The sequence below is a fragment of the Patagioenas fasciata genome, chromosome 20, assembly GCF_037038585.1.
Source record: "Patagioenas fasciata isolate bPatFas1 chromosome 20, bPatFas1.hap1, whole genome shotgun sequence".
In the NCBI taxonomy this organism is placed as follows: Eukaryota; Metazoa; Chordata; class Aves; order Columbiformes; family Columbidae; genus Patagioenas; species Patagioenas fasciata.
Window position 1 is genome coordinate 10,453,406 of NC_092539.1, and position 20,297 is coordinate 10,473,702.

Sequence of the window (20,297 nt, forward strand, 5' to 3'; positions counted from 1 at the left end):
TTTAGGATTGGGCTTGGGCTCAGGCTCAGACTCAGGCAGGGCTGGCACTACCCACAGGGCTTCACTGGCCTCTTCCCATTCTCCAAGTCCTGGAGGCAACGGGGCAGTGGAGGGGTGGGCTGGGGGGACAGAGGAATTCCTCAAGCACCGCTGGTCCGTACCCTGTAACACCTCACGTGAATTAAAACCTACTACTACAACCACACCACTGCCTGTCTGTAACGCAGCCCTGCCCTGCGCCTTTGGGAGACAAAGGCAGGTGCAAAATAGGCTTTAAATCTGAAGAAAGGCAGAGATGCGTTCTCCAAGCAACAGCAGCTGGTAACTGCGTGGCAGGGAAGGGTCTGGGCATCCCTTTCACTGCACCCCCACACTGTGGCAGCACCCACCGCACACAGTTGGGTGCATGGCACAACAATGGTCCACAAGGCCACCTCCACCTGCCACAGCCACCACACAGGCACCTGCAAACACCCAGGAGAAGAGAGGACGGACACTCACCACACTGACTGTGACCAGCTGGCACATGGGGAGGCTCCAGATGGGACCCACTTCCCTTTCTGCTCCTCAAATCATCTGCTGTTCTAGTGTTCCTCAGCGGGAGCTGCAGCACAAGACATGCCAGGTCCAAATGTTCCACCAGCAGGAACCTCTCCCTTGGCACCAGCACCCAGAGCTGATCAGGAGCTGCAGCTGATGCTGCTGGCGGGTGGGGAAGGAGCTCCAGCTGCGCCAAATAACCAGGAGGGAAGGGGATTGTGGGCCAGAAAATGGTTGGGCTGGATGTAACGTGGATCTGGTGTCAGTGACACTGCTTTGGCCACCAAGTGGTTTGGCCTCAGCAGCAAATGCTACTTGGTGATGCAGGACAGGGGGTGAGAGGGGACCATGGCTGGACCCCTGGAGCTGTGCCCTGGGTCCTGTACCACCCCGACTCCTCGGAGCCCTCTACCAACCCCACGTGTGGATTTGGGGCCCTATCAGGTTCCCACCTGGTGGCTGCTGCCGTGTCCCAGGGGTTGGTGGTCCCTTGGTGGGGGTCACACTCCTGGCAAACCTGGTACCCCCATGCACATCCCTGCTCATTGCACTCCAGGCAGAGACTCCGCACCCTCCTGGGGCACCCGGATGGACACGGACACGCTCGGCTCTGCTGGGACAATCTGGTTTGTTCTGAGCTGCTGAACTGGGGCAGCCACACCAAGGGGTCAGGGCAGGGGCTGGGGCAGGCGCTGCCCCCCGGCTGAGCCCCACGGCCACCGGGGAACGCAGAGGAGAGAGGAAGGAAAAACTCTGAGGAAGCTGGAAGCTCTCGACATAGTTAAAAACCAACATTGCTCTTCAAAATAGATGTGATTGCGCTCCTTGTGAGTCATCGTGCAGAGACACCGAGATTGCTTTGTGCCAGGGACGAGCCCGGGCGCTGATTGTGTGCCGCCCGGATTTGTATAAAACAGACCATGGATGGCATGTCAGAGTTTACAGCTCGCATACATTTTCAACAGTGAGCTTTGCAAAATGTATCAATGTAATCTCTGCCTCCTATATTCCGTGTTGATTAGACACGATTTCTGGCTGGATTTTCAGAAAGCTCAAGAGCTTTTTTAATCACTACAGAAGCTCATTATTGCTTTCCAGTGACTCTTATGTCCTTCACTTCTCCTTTCAGATTAGAGTCTATAGTCAGATGAATATTGGATGATTTCATTACATACAAATGCAATCAACAGTTTTGCATAAATTTCTCCTCTTTTCTTGAGTTTCAATTGACCTCAGCACCCGTGGAGGCAGGCGCAATACACATGTAAATGAGCTGGCGTTGCTGCAAAGACACGGATGCGGAGAAACAAGATAAACTGTCAGATAATATTCGGGATTTTTAAGAGATCAAAAAATACTTCCTTTTCCAGCCCTGCCGTAAAAATGGCACCTTCAGCTGCCGGGGAATTTGCTGTTGTTCTGCTCGGTGTCTGGCTGCGGACAAAGGCCGGGAGCGGCAGAGGGTTTGGCGGCTGAGCCCCTGCCCGTGGCCGGTACCGCCATCCCCAGCTCTGGTGTGGCCATCTCAACCGGGGGATGCCGAGTTCGGACCCTCCCGTGCCCTGTGTCACCCCTGGGGTGGCTCTGAGCATCCCCCGGTGGCGGGGGCACCTGTGGGCTGTTCCTTACACTGCACAGCCAGGAGAACCACGCAGTCAAAGTATATTTAAACTAACACTCCATGCGAACAATCAGGGCTAATTTCAACTAACTATAATTAAACATAAAGGACCTCTTGGTAGGGAAGTCGGGGAAAACTGTCAGCAGTTACTTTGGATGCGAAGCCCTTACCTCTAAAAGAATAATTTCGGTGCTAATGCGAACAATCCAGCACTCCCACACTCACCTTTGGGGGCCAGCGAGGAAAGAAACTCTCGGGTTTCTTTTGATACCTTTATGTGCTAATCTTCTTAACAGATTTTTAATTAATGGGAACAGAGCACTTCGCAGCCGTGAAATCTATTGGTGTAATTGCCTTGTGGATTAGTCCCATTAGCCACACAAATTACCTGTCTCCAGGCCGCCAGCCCCACCAGGGAGCTCCCCATGCTGGACACACCAAGCAGCCCCATTCTGAAGCAATTTTGATAAAATAAACTCTCTAATCAGGTAAATAATTCCATAAGGGAAATTGCTGCCTTCCCGCAGACCCCTCCAGCGGGACCTGGCTACTTTCAGGGGAATGCGACGTGCCTCCAATTACAGACAAATCTCCAGCTCACAGGCCATTTGGGAAAGGCACACGAGACCCTCTCGAACCGCAGTGGACGAGGAATTAAGGCATTTTAGCTGTCAGCCGGAATCTGGCCCGGCCCCTGATTACCTGGGGGGACACCCGGTGTATTTAGGTTGGTGTCCATTGCAATTTCCTGGCCCCCAACATTGATCCCGAATGACTCGTGTCTGTGTCAGGTTCCTGCTCGGGGTCCCTCTGACACGTGGCCCCGGGCTCGGGGACGCCGACCTTTGGGCAATTAAGGACATCCAGGCCAGGCTGAGCCTGGAGAAGTGGAAACGTGCAGCTGCCCCAAAGAGCTGCCAGGTGAGCGGAGCTGCCTGCGCCCACTTCCCCGCAGCGCTCGGCAAAGCTGCCTGGCTGTGCCAGCTGCTGCCACCGCTGGGGACGGTGCCCAGACCCTGCGGCCCCTTCCCAGCCCTGTTTGTGGGTCTCTATGGTCTGTTGTAATTTTGGACCTGAACCTGATGGGGAATCCCACAGCTTCTCTCCACTCAGACCACAAGGTGGAGATGTGCCACCCCAGGGATGGCCCTGGGCAGTGGGGTCGCTGGGACACATGGGTAGTGGGCACAGCAGGTGCAGGGCACCCACGCAGTGTCACACAATGATGTGCAGCCCTGATGTGCTTCCCAGCACCTGGTGAAGTGGCTGCTCTGTGGGACCCTCAGCCAGGACATTTCCAAACCTGTTGTGCCAGCCGGGGCAGCTGCTGTGAGCACAGGTGACAGGAACAGCCTGGAAGGAAACAACCCGTGGAAGTTAAACCCCAACAGTGACACGCCAGTGCCCAATGCTGTGCACAGCCAGCCATGGTGGGGACAGCCACACAGAGAGGTGGACACCAAGCATCCCCTGAAATGCTCGGATAGGCAATCTCTGCACTGATCCCTGACCTCAGGATGAAGAAAACGTGGGTGGCACAGGGGCGCTCTTTCCTCTGCAATGGCAGACTAAAACTCTCCCCCCTTGGCTGGCCCCAAGGCTCCTGGCACAAGGAGCAGCAGAGGGTGATCTATGGGGCCACCCCAAACTGGAGGGGCCGTGCAGGTGGCCGAGTACCCCTGTGACCAGGGTAGACCTGGGCAGGAGTGCCAGAGCACGGCAGCCGCCTCGCCGCGCGCACCAGGGAACCCTACACCGCGGGTAATTGGCATCAGATGCTCCCTGACCTGTCGCATCCACCGGGAAGCTGGAAGCATTTATTTGTCTGAGCCGGCGGCTCTATCTGCGTGCGGGAGGCGTTGGCAGTGGCTGGGCTGGGCTCCGCGAACCTAATGAGTCTGAGCTGAAGATGATGAATATGATTGCTGAAAGCGCTTTCCTGAGTCCTCCTTTCCTGGGGCTCAGGTTACGAGTTCCCAGACAGCCTGTCCAGCCCTGGGTTTTCAGCTCTGATTTGTAGCCCCCCAAACAGCATCTGTCAGCTCCCCGTGACAGAGGAAATGCTGGGTCCTCTGCTGCCGTGGCTGGTGGAGCTGGGGAAGGGGCTGCCAGGTCTGTTTGGCTTTTGGGGACAGTTTCACTCCCCAGGCTGCCCTGCTGCTGCCCCACTCAGCCCTGGGCCCCTGCAGCCCCCCCGAGCCCCAGGCAGGGTGGACCAGACCACACCGATGCCCCACAAGGAGTCTCCAGCCACCAGTATCTGCTATGCTGTCTTGCTGGTTTGAAATTCCTGTGGCTGTTGGGGACCTTCCTCAAGGGGGACTTGTCACCAGTCACCTCTTAACTTTAAGGCAGAAAAACAGAGGGTTTTGGCTTCTCTGTTTTTGGTGCAGCCCATGGTCAAGCGCCACCCACTGAATCCTGTCCCACCCAAGGAGCCTCTCAGGGATGCACAAGGATGGGTCAGGCCAGGGGATGATCCATGGGCCATGCATGGGCCACGGCTCCCCTGGTGCACAGGACTGGGGGGCAGCGGGGGTGTCCGGCTGCCCCACGGCTCCGCTCCCACACTGGGGCTTGGGCTCTTTCGCTGCCTGTGGTGGGCTCCCCGAGCTGCCACCTTGCCCCCCGCCCCATGGCTGTGAAGCCCCAGCACAGGGTGTCCCCACGGCTTCAGGACTGCTGGGAAGATGGGGGAAAGGAGTTTTGGGTTCCGACCCACTGCAGGCTCTCGGTCCCGCTGTCCTGCCCCGTGGCTTTGCGGCTCACAGAGGCGATACCAGCCCACAGCCGGGAAGGGGTCCCGGGGCAGAGAAGAGCTGCGGGGCGGCCAGAGGCACAGTGGTGCTTCGTGCCGCCCGGTGCTGCCGCAGCCCCGGCCGCCTGCGCTGCCATAGACGGTGTTTTGCTGCCTCCCTATGGGAGGACGCGGCCGGCGGCTCCGGCTCCCGCAGCCTCGCTGTCCCCTGCCCGGGGGTGACCTCCCAGCGGCGGCTCAGGCCTTGCAACGCATGGGCAGAGCTGCTGCACCGATGGAGGGACTTGGGGTGCACCCGAGCACAGCTGCAGTGCACCTCCAAAAACATCTTCTCCATCCTATTTTAAATTGGATCAAGACTGCCGTGTTGGTTCCTGCATCCACCCTGCTCAGCGGATGCCTCCCAGCAGAGACCAAGGTCCAGTGCCGGTGCATCACCAAGGGCAGCACCAACAGCCCTGAGACAGCCGAAGGTGGAACAAGGAGAAAAGAGAAGCAAAACTCCAGCGATGCCTCTGGAAGGAAGAGGGACGCCATGGGAGGAAAAGGGGTGAAGCCGCAACCCATGGCCGCTGCTGGGAAAAGCAGAAGAGTAGTGTGAGACCAGTGCAGGGCTGGACAAGAGGAACTGGATGAGAGCATGGCAGAAGGCACAGTGAGGCCCCTGGCATTGCACAGGAGGAGGTGGGGATGACCCTTGGGTGCCAGGACATGCTCCGTCTGCCTTGGTGCCAGCCCCCCGGTGGCCCTGGCGAGACAGCTGGGGCTGTTGCAATAATTTCCTGTATTGTGCAATTGAACAATTATTAAAACCTGACAAGGGGGAAGAGAGGGAGCTGAGAGCACAGGAGCAACCCCAGAGATGGGACATCCCCAAGGGCTGCCAGGCTGAGCAGGGGAGACAAGGAAGTTTGCATTTTGCCAGGTCCCAATGCTGCAGACAACAGCACCAGGCGATAGGTGTGAGTAGGGAGGGTGAAAGGCCGGAGCTGGGTCTGGAGGTGTTCAAGGGAAGCGAAAGATGCACAGCTACAGGGTGAAGTGCTTTGCTCCCTGTGGGGCTACAACACCATGGTGCCGGTGGTGGCAGTGGGAGGGGAGACCTGACATTGCCCCACTGCTGCAGCCCCACAGGGCACAGGCGTGGGGCAGGGGGACGGGGCAGCACCTGGGTAAGTGTTTGACACCACCTCCCCACGCTCATGCTGAAACCATCCCAACACCCTGCCGGAACCCATCTGTCTGTGTTGAATCAGCAGCCTACCTTGGCTTTATATCTGGTGCCCATCCACATGGATCAGCCACTCTTTGTCTCGGGGGCCAGAGGACAGGCGAGTGCTGGGTGTGCAGTGCCCAGAGGGACGGCGCTGCCCACAGGCAGGGGCTCAGCAGGCAGGAGCAGCCCTGGGCCCAGCACATACTGATTGTATCGACTGCACACATACAGCAGAACCTGCCCCTCATTTCCAGTGCATATTCATCACTGGGAGGCAGCCAGTATCCCCACCCTGTGAGAGCACATCAAGGGCCTGCTGAGCTCATCTTTGTGTTCCAGCTGATGCATTTGCCCACTGAAGCTGGACCTGAGGCCCTTGTTCCTTTCTGGACACCTGCAAAAGTTGCTGGCCCTGTGTGGACGCTCCCTCCCTGCTGCTGAAACCCGGGAAAGCCCGGCAGCACAAGCCCCTGTCCCCATTGCACAGCCGCTTTCCGTGCAAAGCACAGGAACTGCGCACCCCCCAGCTCTGCCGGGGCTTCCTGCTGCTCTGCAAAACTCCAGATAATCTGGAAACCCTCCCAGGCCTGTGCCAGGGTCTCTGCTGCTGCTGCAGGACAGCACAGGAGAGGGAGAGTAGCCACAGCTCCTGGGCTCTGGGTGCCATCAGGCTCAGGGCCATCTTGTGAGGCTGTCCCAGCCAGAGCTGCAGCCCACCGTGCTCTCGCCCACCCCAGTCACATGCAGAGCTCTCCCAACCCAATGCACTCCCCTGTCGGGTGGCCGGTGCATGCCTGAGCTGGCCTGATCCTGTCCCTGCTGGCAGCAAGCTGGCACCGGGGGACAAGGCAGCCAGGCAGGAAACACTCAGCGATGGTTTCACTGATAAACTCAGCTTTTCTGGTTGTTGGCGGCCGTGGGCAGCCTGGCTACCGGTGCCAGCTTGGCAACAGATTGGAGGGAACTGGGCTGGGCCCACAGCCCATGGTCCTACTGCTGTCCAAGCTGTCACACGGTGTCCCAAGGCATAGGGACCCAGGCAAGGGGCTTGTGGCTCAGGAGGTGGGCATGGGAGTGGAGAGGGATGTGGGTACCAGGGTGTGGGCACAGGGATGCTGGAGATGTGGGGACTAGGGAGACCTGGGGGCCAGAGCGTGCGGATGTTGGGAGACACGGGGCACAGGGCACGACTGGGGGTGCACGGGTGGTCACGGGAACCCCAAGGAAGGGTTCGCGGGCCGGGGCAGCCCCTCCCGGCGGGCCGGGCTGTCGGAGGCGGCCCCGTCCCGTCGGGGGCGGGAGGAGGCGCGGCGGGGGCGGGGGCGGCGGGGCCGGGCCGGGAGCGGCGACGGGACACGGCCGAACTGCCTCTCACCATGGGTGGTGGGTGTCGGGCCCGTGGCCCCCCGGCTGCGGGGCTGCGCCGGGCCGGGCTGCGGCTGCTCCTCGCCCACGCCGTGCTGCTCTGCGCCGCCGGGACCGCCGCCACCGACGGCTCCGGTACGCGGGGCGGGGGCCGGCACCGGGAGGGAAGGAGGGAGACCGGAGAGCGGGTACCGGGGAGCGACGCGACATCTCACACCGGGGGGATCTGGCACCGAGGGGCGCCGGTGAGCGGGGAGGGACTCGGCTCCGGGGGATCCGGTATCGAGGGGAGCGGACACAACCTGCACTGGGGTATCTGGTACCGCGGGGGACCCGGGGACCGAGGGGTCCCGGCACCAGAAGGACCGTGGGAACGAAGGGAGACCCGGCGCCGGGGGATTCGGTACCGGGGGATGCAGGGGGACCTGGTCCCGGAGGGTGCCGGGGGAGGTCGAGGTGTTCGACCCAAGCCCCTGCCCGGCCCTGCGGGCCGGGTCCGCGCTCCGCCGGGTCCCCGGGGTCGGGATCGCGCCCATCGCCCCGGGCTGGTCCTCACCCCGCCGCTGTGGGACCCGGCCCTGGGGCCGCGAGCAGAAGTCCCGGAGCAGAGGGCAGTGCAGACGGGGCAGGACAGGCAGGGCAGGACAGGCAGGGCAGGCAGGGGCAGCCGGGCAGCCAGCAGGAGCTGTGGCACCGGTGGCCGGGAGCCCCGAGGTCACCGCCTGGGGCAGGGTCCCCGCAGCAGCTGGAGCTGCAGGGTTTGGCTGGTCATGCCAGACTGGAGAGTAACATCACCCGTGAGAAACAAACTTCCCCTTTGCCTCCTGCTGCGGCCACGCTGAGACCACACGCAAGGGCTGGAGGAGCTGTCACTGGCCCAAGTGTGGCTGCACGGCAGGGCTGGGCTCCCGCCAAGCCCACCGCCACCCCACAGGGGCCCGGGGCAGGACAGGATCGCGACCACCACGCTGAGGAGCAGCACCTGGCTGCTCCCCATAGCATCCCGGCTGGGATAGGGATTCTCGGAAGAAAGGGGAATAGTATCCATGAATGCTGGCAGCCAGGGCCCTTCCTTGCTCTTCCCAAACACATAGCAGGTGAAACTGCAGTTTGGGGGTAAGGATGAAGGCTGGGGGCAGCAGGGACAGCTCCAGTGTCCTAAGCCATCGTTTCATTCCTGTGCCCATGTGCTTCAGCAGTTCACCATGCACCGGCACAGCTGCAATGGGCTTGGGCTGCTTGTGCACTGAGGATGTCGAGGAGTAACGCTGCTTATGGCAGGCATCCACAGAGGGTGTTGTGAAATAAAACCATGTGTGGAATCCCATCAGCTCCATCTCCAGCCCATACAGTGCAGTTTTCTCCAGGTCGTGATGGAGCATTGCCTCCAGTCCCTCTTCCGAGAAATGATCTTCTTCCCTGCAGAAAAAATGCCATCCCGGCACTAAGGTCATAGCACTTTTCAGGTTTTACAGTTCCTCACTAAAGTAACATGCTCAGCAAAACCAACAGCATGTGGGCCATATCCCTCAGCAGGGCTCCGGCTGCCTGCAGTGCAAATGGTGCTGATGGTGACTCTGTCTCCAGCAGCCTGCCCAGGTTTACCCACTGTGGTGGGAAGTGATGTGTCCAAACCCAAGAGCTCCCAAGCTGTGCACAGGGTGGGTGCATGGGGCTGAGCAGGCAGCACAGGTGGGGACAGGCAAGGGACAGCTTCTGTCCAGTCTGTCCTCCAGCTTGGCCATCTCCCCACATGGGTCTCCCCTCCCTGAGAAGCTCTTCCTGGGGGCTGAGGCCAGGGAGCAGCATCTGTGTGTCCTGCTGGGCATAGGGCAGGGCCTGGGGACCCACTGGGGACCCACCTGCCCGAAGCAGCTGGGACAGACACATGCTGGGATGGCGCAGCTGTTACCAGTTCCTGGAGCTGACTGGGGCACGCCACGATCAAAGCAAATTTTACTACCTGAAGGGAAAACAAAAAGGATACCTGGGATCTACATGAAAGGACAGCTCTCTTCCAAGCCTTAATTAGGGAAGCAGATATCTGATTGAGGAATTAGGGGAGTTGCACTGTGCCCCGCGGCACTGTCAGCAGCACAGCCGGGCTCCTGCTCCATCCCTGCGCCGCACCAGAAGGACCACAGCACTAATCAGGCCCTTGAATCTGCTCTCAAAGACCAAATAACAGGATGTTGGGCTGAAGCTGGTGTTTGTGAGCTCACTTGGTGTTTGCTGCTTACAGCCCTTCTACTTTGCCTGCTGGCTGCACCTTGGCTCTGAGCCACGATGTCTGCTCTCTGTAGACTTTTCCTTTGGCTGTGAGTGGAGCCAAGCTGGTCCCATGGTGTTTCTCTGTTTTCCCGGGCAGATATTGCCCTTGGCTGCTGGCTTGCCTTCAGGGGTGTAGTTTTCTACAAGTGTTCTTGCAAAATAAACCTGACCGTCCTCTCCACAGCCATTCCACAGCCCACACTGTTTCACCCACTGACAAACAGGACATGCGGCAGCACCCAGACATCACCATCTGCCTGGCTCCATGGGCAGGTCAGCCCATAGCCCGGCTGTGGGGCCCAGTGAGGCCGTGGGGCACAGCTTGGCCATGGGTGCAGGGGGAGAATGGCTCAGCCCCATGTGGCGTGCAGCTGCAGCCCTGGCACACGACTCTTGCTCACGGTGCCGCCAGAAGTGGTTGCAGATGACAGTCTGGCTGTGCTGCATGTTCTGTGAACCACTCGTGGGCCCGAGAAAACCTCCTTGAATCAGAAAAACAAGTGCATGAAGCTTTCATCATCTTCAAAGCTTGCAGCCATGGAGCCATGTCCCATTGAGCGAGGCCAGTCCCAGCCTGGCCATGATTCACGCCAGGTTGCTTTGGCTGCAGTTCACAGAGCGGATGTTGTCCCTGAAATCTGGCATTTTTCAGCGGTGATGGAGCGTGTTCACCAGTCCTGCCATCACCGAGGGGCCATGCTCCAGCACAGAGGCTCACAGCAGCTTTCCCTGCACCTCGAGCCATCCTGGCAGGACCGGCGCAGGATTCCTGGCCGGGGAGCGGCTCAGAGCCACCGCAGGAGGGAGGCTCCGAAAGGACGCGATGGAACTGCTGTCGCAGGCCAGGACACGTTCCGTCCCCCTCCCACCCGTTTGGCTGGAACATGCTGCTCCTGCCCCACCTCCAGGACCCCGCGGCACTGACACCACTGTGAGCCCTGTGCCGGGACAGCCCCGGCAAAGTGAACTCACCCTGATCCTCCGCATCAGCTGGAGAGACGGGGCAGGACACGACCTGCCGTGCCAGAGCCAGCGGCACGGAGCATCCTTCTGACACCAGGGCTGCAGCACCGGCGGCAGCTCCACAACCCCCTGTTGCACTGGGCATGGCACGGGGCTGTCAAAGCTTTAGGTCTTTGCAGCAGAGTCAAACACAGAGCTACGGGTCCAGGAACAGCCTGAAGGATGCTACAGCTGCACTGCAACACAGCCCCCCTTGCAAAAGTTCCCGTCTTGCAAAAATCCGAATGGGTGGTCTGACCTTAATTTGTCTGAGATAAATAAGAACCTGCCTGCTGCCTCCCGTCTGGATGCATTTCATCTGAGATGAAAGGGAGTCTGATGGAAGGGCTGGGAGCTGAACATGTCTTTGCAAGCCAGCCCCAATGGCGCGAGGGATTCAGGGTCACAGCGGGCAGCCAGCTGGGGGACTGAGCCACTTTGCAAAATTAGCTTTATGTTTCAAATATGTTAATTTTTAGCTGCAATTTCCTATGGAAAAAATGTGGTTTCTATTCTGGATGCCTGTCCCTCCGCCCCGGCGTTGGAACCTCTTCCTAAATTCCAGCAGAATTTGAATGGGGTCTGGCGGGGGCCCGGTGAGCTCATCAACCACGCAGACAGGCCAATGGACTCAGGAGACCTTCCTTCATCAGCTGTGACACTGGGGACAGCTCTTGGTCCCTGCTGGTGCTCAAGGTGTGCTGCCCATCCCTGTCCCCACAGCCTGTGGCACCGGAGACAAGCGCTGTGTGTTGGTGGCACCGTTGTCCCCAAGCGCTGTGCGTCCCGGCAGGGCTGGTGACTGCTGTCCTGCTGAAACCCTCAGCTGGTTGAGCTCCAGCTCAACTTATATTCTCCTGCCACAAAGGCCCCATCCTGGGTCCATGGGGACTGACCCAGGCTGGTGGCAGCTGTTCCTCTCTCGTCTGTCCCTCAGGGTCCCGCTGCCGGGAAGGGGCCCTTATCTCTTGCCTGCAGGCTGGGGCACAAGGCAGCGGAGGAAGGGGCCAGGCAGGAGCAGAGGGAGCGAGCCCAGCCATCGGCCCTTTTCATCTGCTCGGGGCAGCCAGGGCGGAGGAGCCGCTTGCCAAAGCAAACTTCAGCCCTGACAATTGCCATTATTATTAACAGCGGTGCTGTGTTTGCACGACTTTATCCCGCGCTGGGGCTCTGGGGGCACAGCGGCCCCTGTGCATGAGGCTACAGCCCTGGATGTGCAGGAGGCCACTGTGAGATGGCCCCGCGGTGACATGGGGCGCTGGGCAGGACATGGCCCCAGCAGCACCAACCCAAGCTGGGGCTGGGGCTGCAGCACCCGTTGGTGCTTGGCCATGGGGGGCAGATGGTTCCTTTGGCAATCCTGGGTGTTTCAGACAGGCTGACTTCCACAAGGAAGCAGGTACAGTGCCGAAGAGATGCTCCTGCCCGAAACACCTCACCAGGGAGGTCAAAGAAAAGCTGAGCAGGTCTGGGATTGCGATGGCCAGGGCAGCGCTTGGCTCCTGCAGCGCCTTTCTGCCATCTCCCTGCAGCACGTTGGTGACACCAGACTCGGTGCCAGGCTCATGGAAGCAACTGGTAACAAAGCATCGAATCTTAGGGGGACACCCCACAGTGCTTCCAACTGAGCTGCATCTGTCTCAGCTGTGTTTGGGGCAGCATCATCCCATGGGGAGCAGGGAGGCCCTGGGCACAGTGACACTGTGATGGATGGTGACCTCTCTCTCTCCCCGCAGTGGATCCCTGTTGCTATTACCCCTGCCAGCACCAAGGGGTGTGCATGAGGGTCGGCCTGGCAGGGTACGAGTGTGACTGCACGCGAACGGGATACTTTGGGGCCAACTGCACCTCCCGTAAGTCCCTCTGTCCCACCGGACCCCTGGCAGCCGTGGGTCCCGGGGCAGCGCTGTGCCCGCAGCACGTGCTCTCACCGGCGGTGACAGTGCAGGTGGGCTGGCGCTCTTAACGAGCTTCATTAGTGGAGCAAGCGGTTTGCCTGGTCTGTCTCCCCCCAGCCGAGTTCTGGACGCGCCTCCGTGACCTGCTGAAGCCCAGTCCTGCCTTCTTCCACTTCATCCTGACCCACTTCACGGGGCTTTGGGACATTATCAACAGCACCTTCATCAGGGACACGCTCATGAGGCTCGTGCTCACAGGTGAGGGGTTGAAGTGGGTCTTGGGGTGCAGCAGGACTTGGGGATTCCCGGGCACCAGCAGAGGTGCAGGTGGGGGTGGCACTGCTGCAGTGATGCTGAGCAGCTCCCGCGGGCACCAGGCTTGAGGCACCACCGTGGGACGCCCAGGGTGGTTGTCATCCTGTCAGCCCATCGTCCTGCCGGGCCAAGCAGCAGCGGGGCACGGGGGAATGTCAGGCTGGGCTGCCTGTGTGTCCCCAGCCATGTGTCCCCAGCCGTGTGTCCACAGCTGTGTGTCCCCAGCCGTGTGTCCCCGGCCGCACACCAGGCTAGCAGCCAGCTGGAAGACAGGAGTGACGCTCAGCACGCTGTGCTCTCTGAGCCCAAAGTGCTCTTTAAACAGTGGCACGGAACGCAGCCTGGGGAAATATGGAGCTGGCCCTTGTAACTCATGTCCCCACATTCTGCACTTTGCATAAATATTTAGGTTCCAGCCCTTGGAGCTGCAGCGACACATTCACAAGGCTTTGGCTGTTGATTTTACTGTTTCTGTGTGGTTGTCATCTCATTCATCATCCAAGAATCCACTTAGTACATCAGTGCAAACCCTCTTCTTCTGCAGGGAAATGCAGCCTTTAAAAGGCTCAGAGCACAGCCCGGGACGCCTGTGTGCCATTGCCGCTGGGACCTTTCTGGTTTTTGGGGTGTCGGGGAGGGCGTCTGGCAGCACTGAGTGGGTAGGCAGGGGCTGGGGACAGAGCCCATGGGGTGCTGCCCCAGGCCCCATGGTGCTGACCTCCTCTCTCCTTTCAGTTCGTGCCAATCTCATCCCCAGCCCCCCCACTTTCAACTCTGACTATGGCTACATCAGCTGGGAGGCCTACGCCAACGTCAGCTACTACACCCGCATCCTCCCGCCCGTGCCGGACGGCTGCCCGACGCCCATGGGGACCAAAGGTTCGTGGCTGGCGCAGGGGTCCGGCCCCACGCGGTGTCAGCCGTGGGGCTGAGTCACCACAGCAGCACCCTGGGTCCATACTTCATGCAGTATCCGTGTTTCCTACCTGCTCATGCTGAAGCTTTCGCGGCCGTGGATGATCCACGAGCTGCTGCTGGCAGTGCCCTGCGGTGCCACCCTCCCGCAGGCAGGACAAGCTTGATGGCATCTGCAACACTGCTGGGGTGGCTCTGGTTGAGCTGCTGGGGATGTTGTAGCCTGTGCAGGAGGGCTGCGCGGTGTCTGTGCAGATGAGTCCATGCTGGTGCTGCAGCAGACACAGCAGCGCTTGCCAACAGCCCCGTGGTACCGGTACCGCTGACCTCAACCCCCGTCCTTCGCAGGGAAGCAGCAGCTCCCCGACCCCCAGCTCCTGGCGGAGAGGTTCCTGCTGCGGCAGAAGTTTGAAGCTGATCCCCGAGGCACCAACCTGATGTTCGCCTTCTTCGCCCAGCATTTCACCCACCAGTTCTTCAAGACGTCTGGGAAGATGGGACGTGGCTTCACCAAGGCGCTGGGGCACGGGGTGAGGGCGCTGGAGAGGGCGGTGTGGGGCACGTGGGGAGCAAGGAGGGGGCCGGGGTGCACAGGGCCTTTCGGGGCAGCCTTGACTCCATGCTCTCCTGGCAGGTGGACCTTGGGCACTTGTATGGGGACAACCTGCAGCGGCAGCACCAGCTGCGACTCTTCAGAGATGGGAAGCTGAAATTCCAGGTACCAGGCGGCACAACCAGTCTCAGCCCTGTGATCCAGGGCTGTTTGAAGCCCACGTCCCTCTGGCAGCTGCCAGTCCAGAGACTCCTGGGAGCATCAGGAGACCCCAAGTGCTGTACGAGACCCAGGGCTGGTTCCCCATGGAGAGTGCGCCAGGGTCCCCGCAGCAGCTGCTGGCTGGAGGGAAGAGCTTTGGGGTCAAGCTGCTCTGGTGGCAGCAGGTACCCGCAGCCAGGGCTGTGTGGGGGAGGTGTTTCCATCCTGCTCAGTGCCTGCAGGAGAGTGGCCGTGGTGCCCGTGGGGCGGCAGCTCCCAGCTGGGTATGCCGTCACAGGTTGGTTTTCTCCCCTCCTCCCTTTCTACCATTCTGTCCTTGTCTCTCTAAGGTGGTGGATGGAGAGATGTACCCCCCCACGGTCACCGATGCTCCGGTTCACATGGTCTACCCGCCCGGCATCCCCAAGGAGCGGCAGCTGGCGATGGGGCAGGAGGTGTTCGGGCTGCTGCCCGGGCTCTCCATGTACCAAACGCTCTGGCTGCGCGAGCACAACCGTGTCTGCGACATCCTGAAAGCGGAGCATCCCACCTGGGGCGACGAGCAGCTCTTCCAGACGGCGCGTCTCGTCCTCATCGGTGAGGAGCCCCGTGTCCCACCGCCCGGGCAGGCCCCAAGGAGTTTGCTGGTCTCTGTTTGTGGGTGCAGGCCAGGCTGGTTTGAGAGGCTGGACAACTTTATCTGGCAGCCTTCTGGAGATCATTTGCTTTCGTCCGTATAGCAAATATTTGCTTTGGTTAATCAAAAAAATTAATTTTGAATGATTTTGTCATAATTTTGAATTATTTCTTTTTGATGTTCTATTACAAATTTCCTATAATCTCATGAAAAGTAATTTTCGACCAAAATCCAGAAAAAAGCCACGTCAGCACATTATCTCTAAGCAGCACATCAAGGTTGGCTTCCTCCAGAACCATTTTGGTTTTGGCGGAATGACTCTTGCTGGTGAAAAAAACCATTCACTGACAAATTCCCAAGCATCTCAACAAGGCCGTGGTCAGGGAGGTGCCAGGCGGTGGCTGCTGGGATGCGCTGCCGCGGCCGGTGGGGAACAGCACTCGCGTGCAGAGCTGACGGCTGCTCCTCTTGCCTCCTGCCCAGGGGAGACCATTAAGATTGTCATTGAAGATTATGTCCAGCACCTCAGCGGGTACTTCTTCAGCCTCAAGTTCGACCCTGAGCTGCTGTTTGGGACACAGTTTCAGTACCGGAATCGCATCGCGGTGGAGTTCAACCAGCTCTATCACTGGCACGGGCTGATGCCCGACTCCTTCATCATCCAGGGGCAGGAGTACAGCTACGAGCAGTTCCTCTACAACACCTCCATGCTCATGGACTACGGTGTGGAGGCGCTGGTGGAGTCCTTTTCCAAACAGGTTGCAGGAAGGGTAAGGTCCTGCTCTCCCCTTCTTGCCAGCACCAGGGCTGTGGGACCCAGGGAGGGATGCTCGTGGTACCTGGGCAGGGATGCTGGTGGTACCCTGAAGGCAGTGCCGTTACCGCAGTAACAAACATTCCCTTCAGCAGTGGGTCATATGTCACATATAGTCTTCTAACCAGGGCAACACCTGACAGGCACGTCATGAGTCCTCCTCACCAGCACCGTAGCAAGGCTGGGCTTTGGCAGCCCCGTTTGCCTGGTCTCGGCTCTGTAGCAAACACCATGGTGACACCAGGAGCCTGCGGTGAGCTGGGATCTCCTGCCCAGACGGGCTGTGGAGCAGCCTGGGCACGAGCAGCTCGCCTGGCGCTGTTCTTTGCTGCCATCACATGGATGTTTTCTTCCAAGTGGTTACACCCACAGATGTGACCTTCTTAGCTCCTGCAAAGCAGCGAGGCTGAGGTGCAGACCCACTGCTTTTTGGGTGTTCGGGTTCTCCCTGTGACCCTAAACCCCCATAATCTCCCTCCTCCTCCCAGGCCAGTGGGTCACCATCCATCTGGGGCTTCTCCCTGACCCACCCTGGGAACAGAATCAGCTTTCACCCAAGCTGCTCTACAGCTTTTTGTTGCATTGTCCAGTAATTCCCCACCCCCTCGCTGCTGTGATGATGTGCTGGTCTCCATGACACTGTGCCCAGGACATGGATGCTTTGGTGCGGTGGCTCCTCTGGAGTGGATGCTGGTGCCACATTGTGCCTTACATTTGCTCCTTCTTGTTTTCTCACCCTCCAGATCGGTGGGGGACAAACCATCAATGCCAATGTCTTGAAAGTGGCTGTTGGGGTCATCAAGGAGTCCCGGCAGCTGAGGCTCCAGCCGTTCAACGAATATCGGAAGAGGTTTGGCATGAAGCCCTACAAGTCCTTCCAGGAGCTGACAGGTAGGGCTGCGGCGCTGCTGTGGGAGCTCCCGGGGCTTTGCTGGGGCAGCGCAGACGCTCTGTGCCCTCAGGTGGGGTGTGAGACCAGGAGCTGCCACCCACCGCTGGTCCCAGCAGAGCAGCCGCTCCTGCCCAGATCGTCACCCTCACACGGGGGCACGGGGCTGGTGCTGTTACCCACAGCAAGGACAGTCCTTACCGAGGGGCGATTCCCTTGCTGAAGCCCTCTGATGTTCACTTGGTGCAGGAGAGGAAGAAAAGGCAGCAGAGCTGGAAGAGATGTATGGAGACATCGATGCTCTGGAGTTCTATCTGGGCTTGCTGCTTGAGAAACCTCAACCAAACGGGATTTTTGGAGAAAGCATGATTGAGATCGGATCTCCGTTTTCCCTGAAGGGGCTTCTTGGAAACCCCATCTGCTCCCCAGAGTACTGGAAACCCAGTACATTCGGCGGAGCAACTGGCTTTGAGATAGTCAATTCAGCATCACTCGAGAAGCTTGTGTGCCTCAACGTGAAGAAATGCCCATACGTGGCGTTCCAGGTGCCGGATGCTGCAGAAAATTGCAGCCCTCGGGGTGGTGGATCATCTGCTGAGCTCTAGCGCCAGGACAACCTGCCCAGGTAGAGACTGTCCTCACCACAGTGCCGGCCGAGCTGAGCTGCCGGCCGGGCACTGAGCGTCCCCTTCCTTCCTGCAGGCAGCCATGGGGACACGGGGACATGCCCACCCCTGTGCTGAGCGGGACCAGGGCAGAAGATGGTCCCACCCTGGGTGTCCTCCACACCAGCCCTCGAGGAGAGGCTGGTACCAGCTCTGCGAAAAGCTCAAGTGCCTCAGGAGCGCAGCTGCCACCGCTGTCCTCAGCAGACCCAATTCTCTTGCTTGCCAATACCTCGCACTAAGCCAGCTTTGGGGTTCCCCAGGTGACACCCATCTCCCTGAGATACTCTGGACTCCCCTGTGCTTTGTCACCCCCTGGGCCACACAGCTTTCCAGCATCAGGCCACCAGCAGCTTCTCTGCCTCAGGGACAGAGGAGCAGAGCCCAGGGAGCCCTCGTGGTCCTTCCTCCTGTGCTGCGGCCGGTTCAGCTGCTGAGCAGCCCAGGGGAGGCAGAGGGGGCTGGTGACAGCGCTCAGAGGGACAGGGAGGACACGCCATATGTGGTTGTGCTGGCCCAGCAGCAGCTGAGCTTGCAGCACGAACCTGCCCTGATCCGCTTCTCCTGCAGCAGCTCTGGATCGTCCACCCACCGTGCCCAGCACACGGGCACGGCCGAGACACGGCCAAGGAGAAGGAACCGAAGCAACATCTCTGCAGAAGGAGACTGGGGAGAAGTGTCAGATCAAACCTCCAGCACCTCCAACCCGCCGGCTGGGACCCCGGCGCACACCGCGGGCTGCCTGGGCAGGGCTGCTCCGAGCAAGGTGCTGCCTCTGCGCAAACACAGCGGTGAAGTCTCTTCCACCCGATGATCAATACACTTCCCTGCAGTAATAGCTCAGCAAATGGCATCCCCAAGGCACACAGAGCACGATTCCGTCCTGCTCCAGCACCGCACACAGCCACCAGCCCTCACTGACATAATGACATGGTAGCTGGCAAGCCACTGTCACTGCCTTTGGATCCCCTTCAGTTCCCAATTCCAAGAGAACGGACGTTTAGAATAATAAATGATTTTTAAAACTTCTCTCATTTCCTCCAGCCAGTTTCCAAGCTTTGTCTCACCAGCACCAGAGACATTGCTCCCTCTTTCTCGCAGGGTTCTCCACCCTGACCCCCTGGGAGACAAGGAGAACCAGGGCAGAGGGTCCTGGTACAAGGTACTGCCCCAAAACCTGGGGCCAGGCAGTACATGAGGGACAGGGCAGGCCAGCAGATGTGGTACCTCCAAGGCAGATAGATCCAGGTGGAGACAGCCTCCTCCATAGCCTCTGTTGCCATTCCCGGGGGGCAATATGAGGACGGATGGTGGTGTTGGCCATTTGGGGAGGGAGCAACAGTCCTGTGATGTCCCACCTTCTGCCCTGGAAGTTTCAGTCATTTGAACAACAACATCTCTTCCAGCTGTGCCACCAGCTCCCACATGGCGCAGCCCAGGACAGCAGAGCATCTCCCTCCTGTATCTCACCCTTCCGCCAGCTGGAAAAGCTTTGCAATGGTTTCTTTGGAGGGGCAACATGTACCAACCCCAGGAACAGCATCTGACACATACTGAAACCTGCTCCTCCGTGATCCTGGGGACCCACAGCCCCACACGTGGAGCCTCCCCCAGCCCAGCGCTGCCCAGCCCTTGCGTGCTCTTTGTTAGTCTTTTGGTTTGCAGAAATCACTCACGTCCTCACCAGCTTGGCCATCGCAACGTGCAGCCAAAGTAGAAGGCAGCAGTTTGCATCTAAACACGGTGTTTAGTCAGGAGCATCCACCAGCCTCACCAAGGCCAGGGCTCCAGGTGTCCCCGGGACCGCGAGCTCCGGGTACGGTGCAGAGGCCGTGCTGCCAGACCTACCCGTTGTCCGAGCTCTGGGTAAACACGGCTCACAGGACATCCTCTGATTTTCTAAACAACATCTCCAAGGGGCCCAGCTGCAGCTTGCCCGCACAGGGACGGACGCGGACAGAAGGACAGCACTGCCTGCGCTCCTGCGGCACGAGCGGCAACGATGAAAACCTTTGTCTCTGCTTGTGCGACCCCTTCAGCGATGATTCACCGAGCAGGAGGTTGTTACCGACCAGAGCCGACCGCACAAGGAAGCTCAACTCTCCGCAATGCTTTTCCGTGCGAAGCGGTCCCTGCGGTTGGAGGGAAGGGCAGAGGTTGCAGCTGCGCTGCAGCTGCTCCGGGTTTCCTCGCGGGCCGCACGCACCCCTCCGGCCCCATGCTCCGCAAGATCCACGCTGCAAAGCCCTTTAACCACATGCTGGCAAAAGTAAGTCAGGTCCTGATGGTGAAAGGAAAGGCAAACCCCCATCTGAGTACAGCACCGGACTCCCCCGAGCCCGCCCCACGGGCCCCTCCGTGGCGCGATTGCACAGGAACATCTGTTTAGATTTTCAATAAAGGCGCATTTTGAACATTTTAGAAAGAAGAGGTAGAATGAAGGCGAAAAAGAATCCATATGAACTTCTCTTTGGTAAATCTTGTCCCTCACTGCCTGGCACCCAGGTCAACACTGCGATTAAATGCCCGAGTTAAGCTCATTCCGTGATTTCATTCCTGCCCTTGCCGAGCAGTGGCTGCGCCTCCTTGTGCATTCACGTCCTGTGGCCAAACTCCGCTGGTTGTATTGGAACATCA

The 20,297-nt window shown here is 59.5% G+C and overlaps 2 protein-coding genes across 3 annotated transcripts in view; both read left to right on the top strand.

Annotated features, from left to right (window-relative positions):
• Positions 1 to 20,297, top strand: part of RABGAP1 (RAB GTPase activating protein 1) — a 171,806-nt gene that overhangs the window by 48,063 nt on the left and 103,446 nt on the right. The gene's annotated exons all lie outside the window — the stretch shown is intronic.
• Positions 7,478 to 18,689, top strand: PTGS1 (prostaglandin-endoperoxide synthase 1). 2 transcript variants are annotated; one of them, XM_065854121.2, is made up of 11 exons: positions 7,478 to 7,635; positions 12,510 to 12,626; positions 12,789 to 12,929; positions 13,722 to 13,865; positions 14,250 to 14,431; positions 14,536 to 14,619; positions 15,006 to 15,252; positions 15,776 to 16,062; positions 16,850 to 16,997; positions 17,245 to 17,620; positions 17,698 to 18,689. In XM_065854121.2, exons 1-10 carry the CDS (start codon positions 7,512 to 7,514, stop codon positions 17,598 to 17,600), a joined length of 1,830 nt encoding a protein of 609 aa, XP_065710193.2. In that variant the 5' UTR covers positions 7,478 to 7,511; the 3' UTR covers positions 17,601 to 17,620; positions 17,698 to 18,689. The 2 variants fall into 2 exon arrangements, with proteins under 2 accessions (XP_065710193.2, XP_071673550.1); XM_071817449.1 differs by lacking the exon at positions 12,510 to 12,626.

What these genes read in the sequence shown, in the direction of transcription:
- PTGS1 (XM_065854121.2), top strand. Translation starts at nt 7,512, where the DNA reads ATGGGTGGTGGGTGTCGGGCCCGTGGCCCCCCGGCTGCGGGGCTGCGC. An exon ending in CGCCGCCACCGACGGCTCCG is followed by an intron (nt 7,636 to 12,509) that starts GTACGCGGGGCG and finishes CTCTCCCCGCAG; the next exon opens with TGGATCCCTGTTGCTATTAC. An exon ending in TGGGGCCAACTGCACCTCCC is followed by an intron (nt 12,627 to 12,788) that starts GTAAGTCCCTCT and finishes GTCTCCCCCCAG; the next exon opens with CCGAGTTCTGGACGCGCCTC.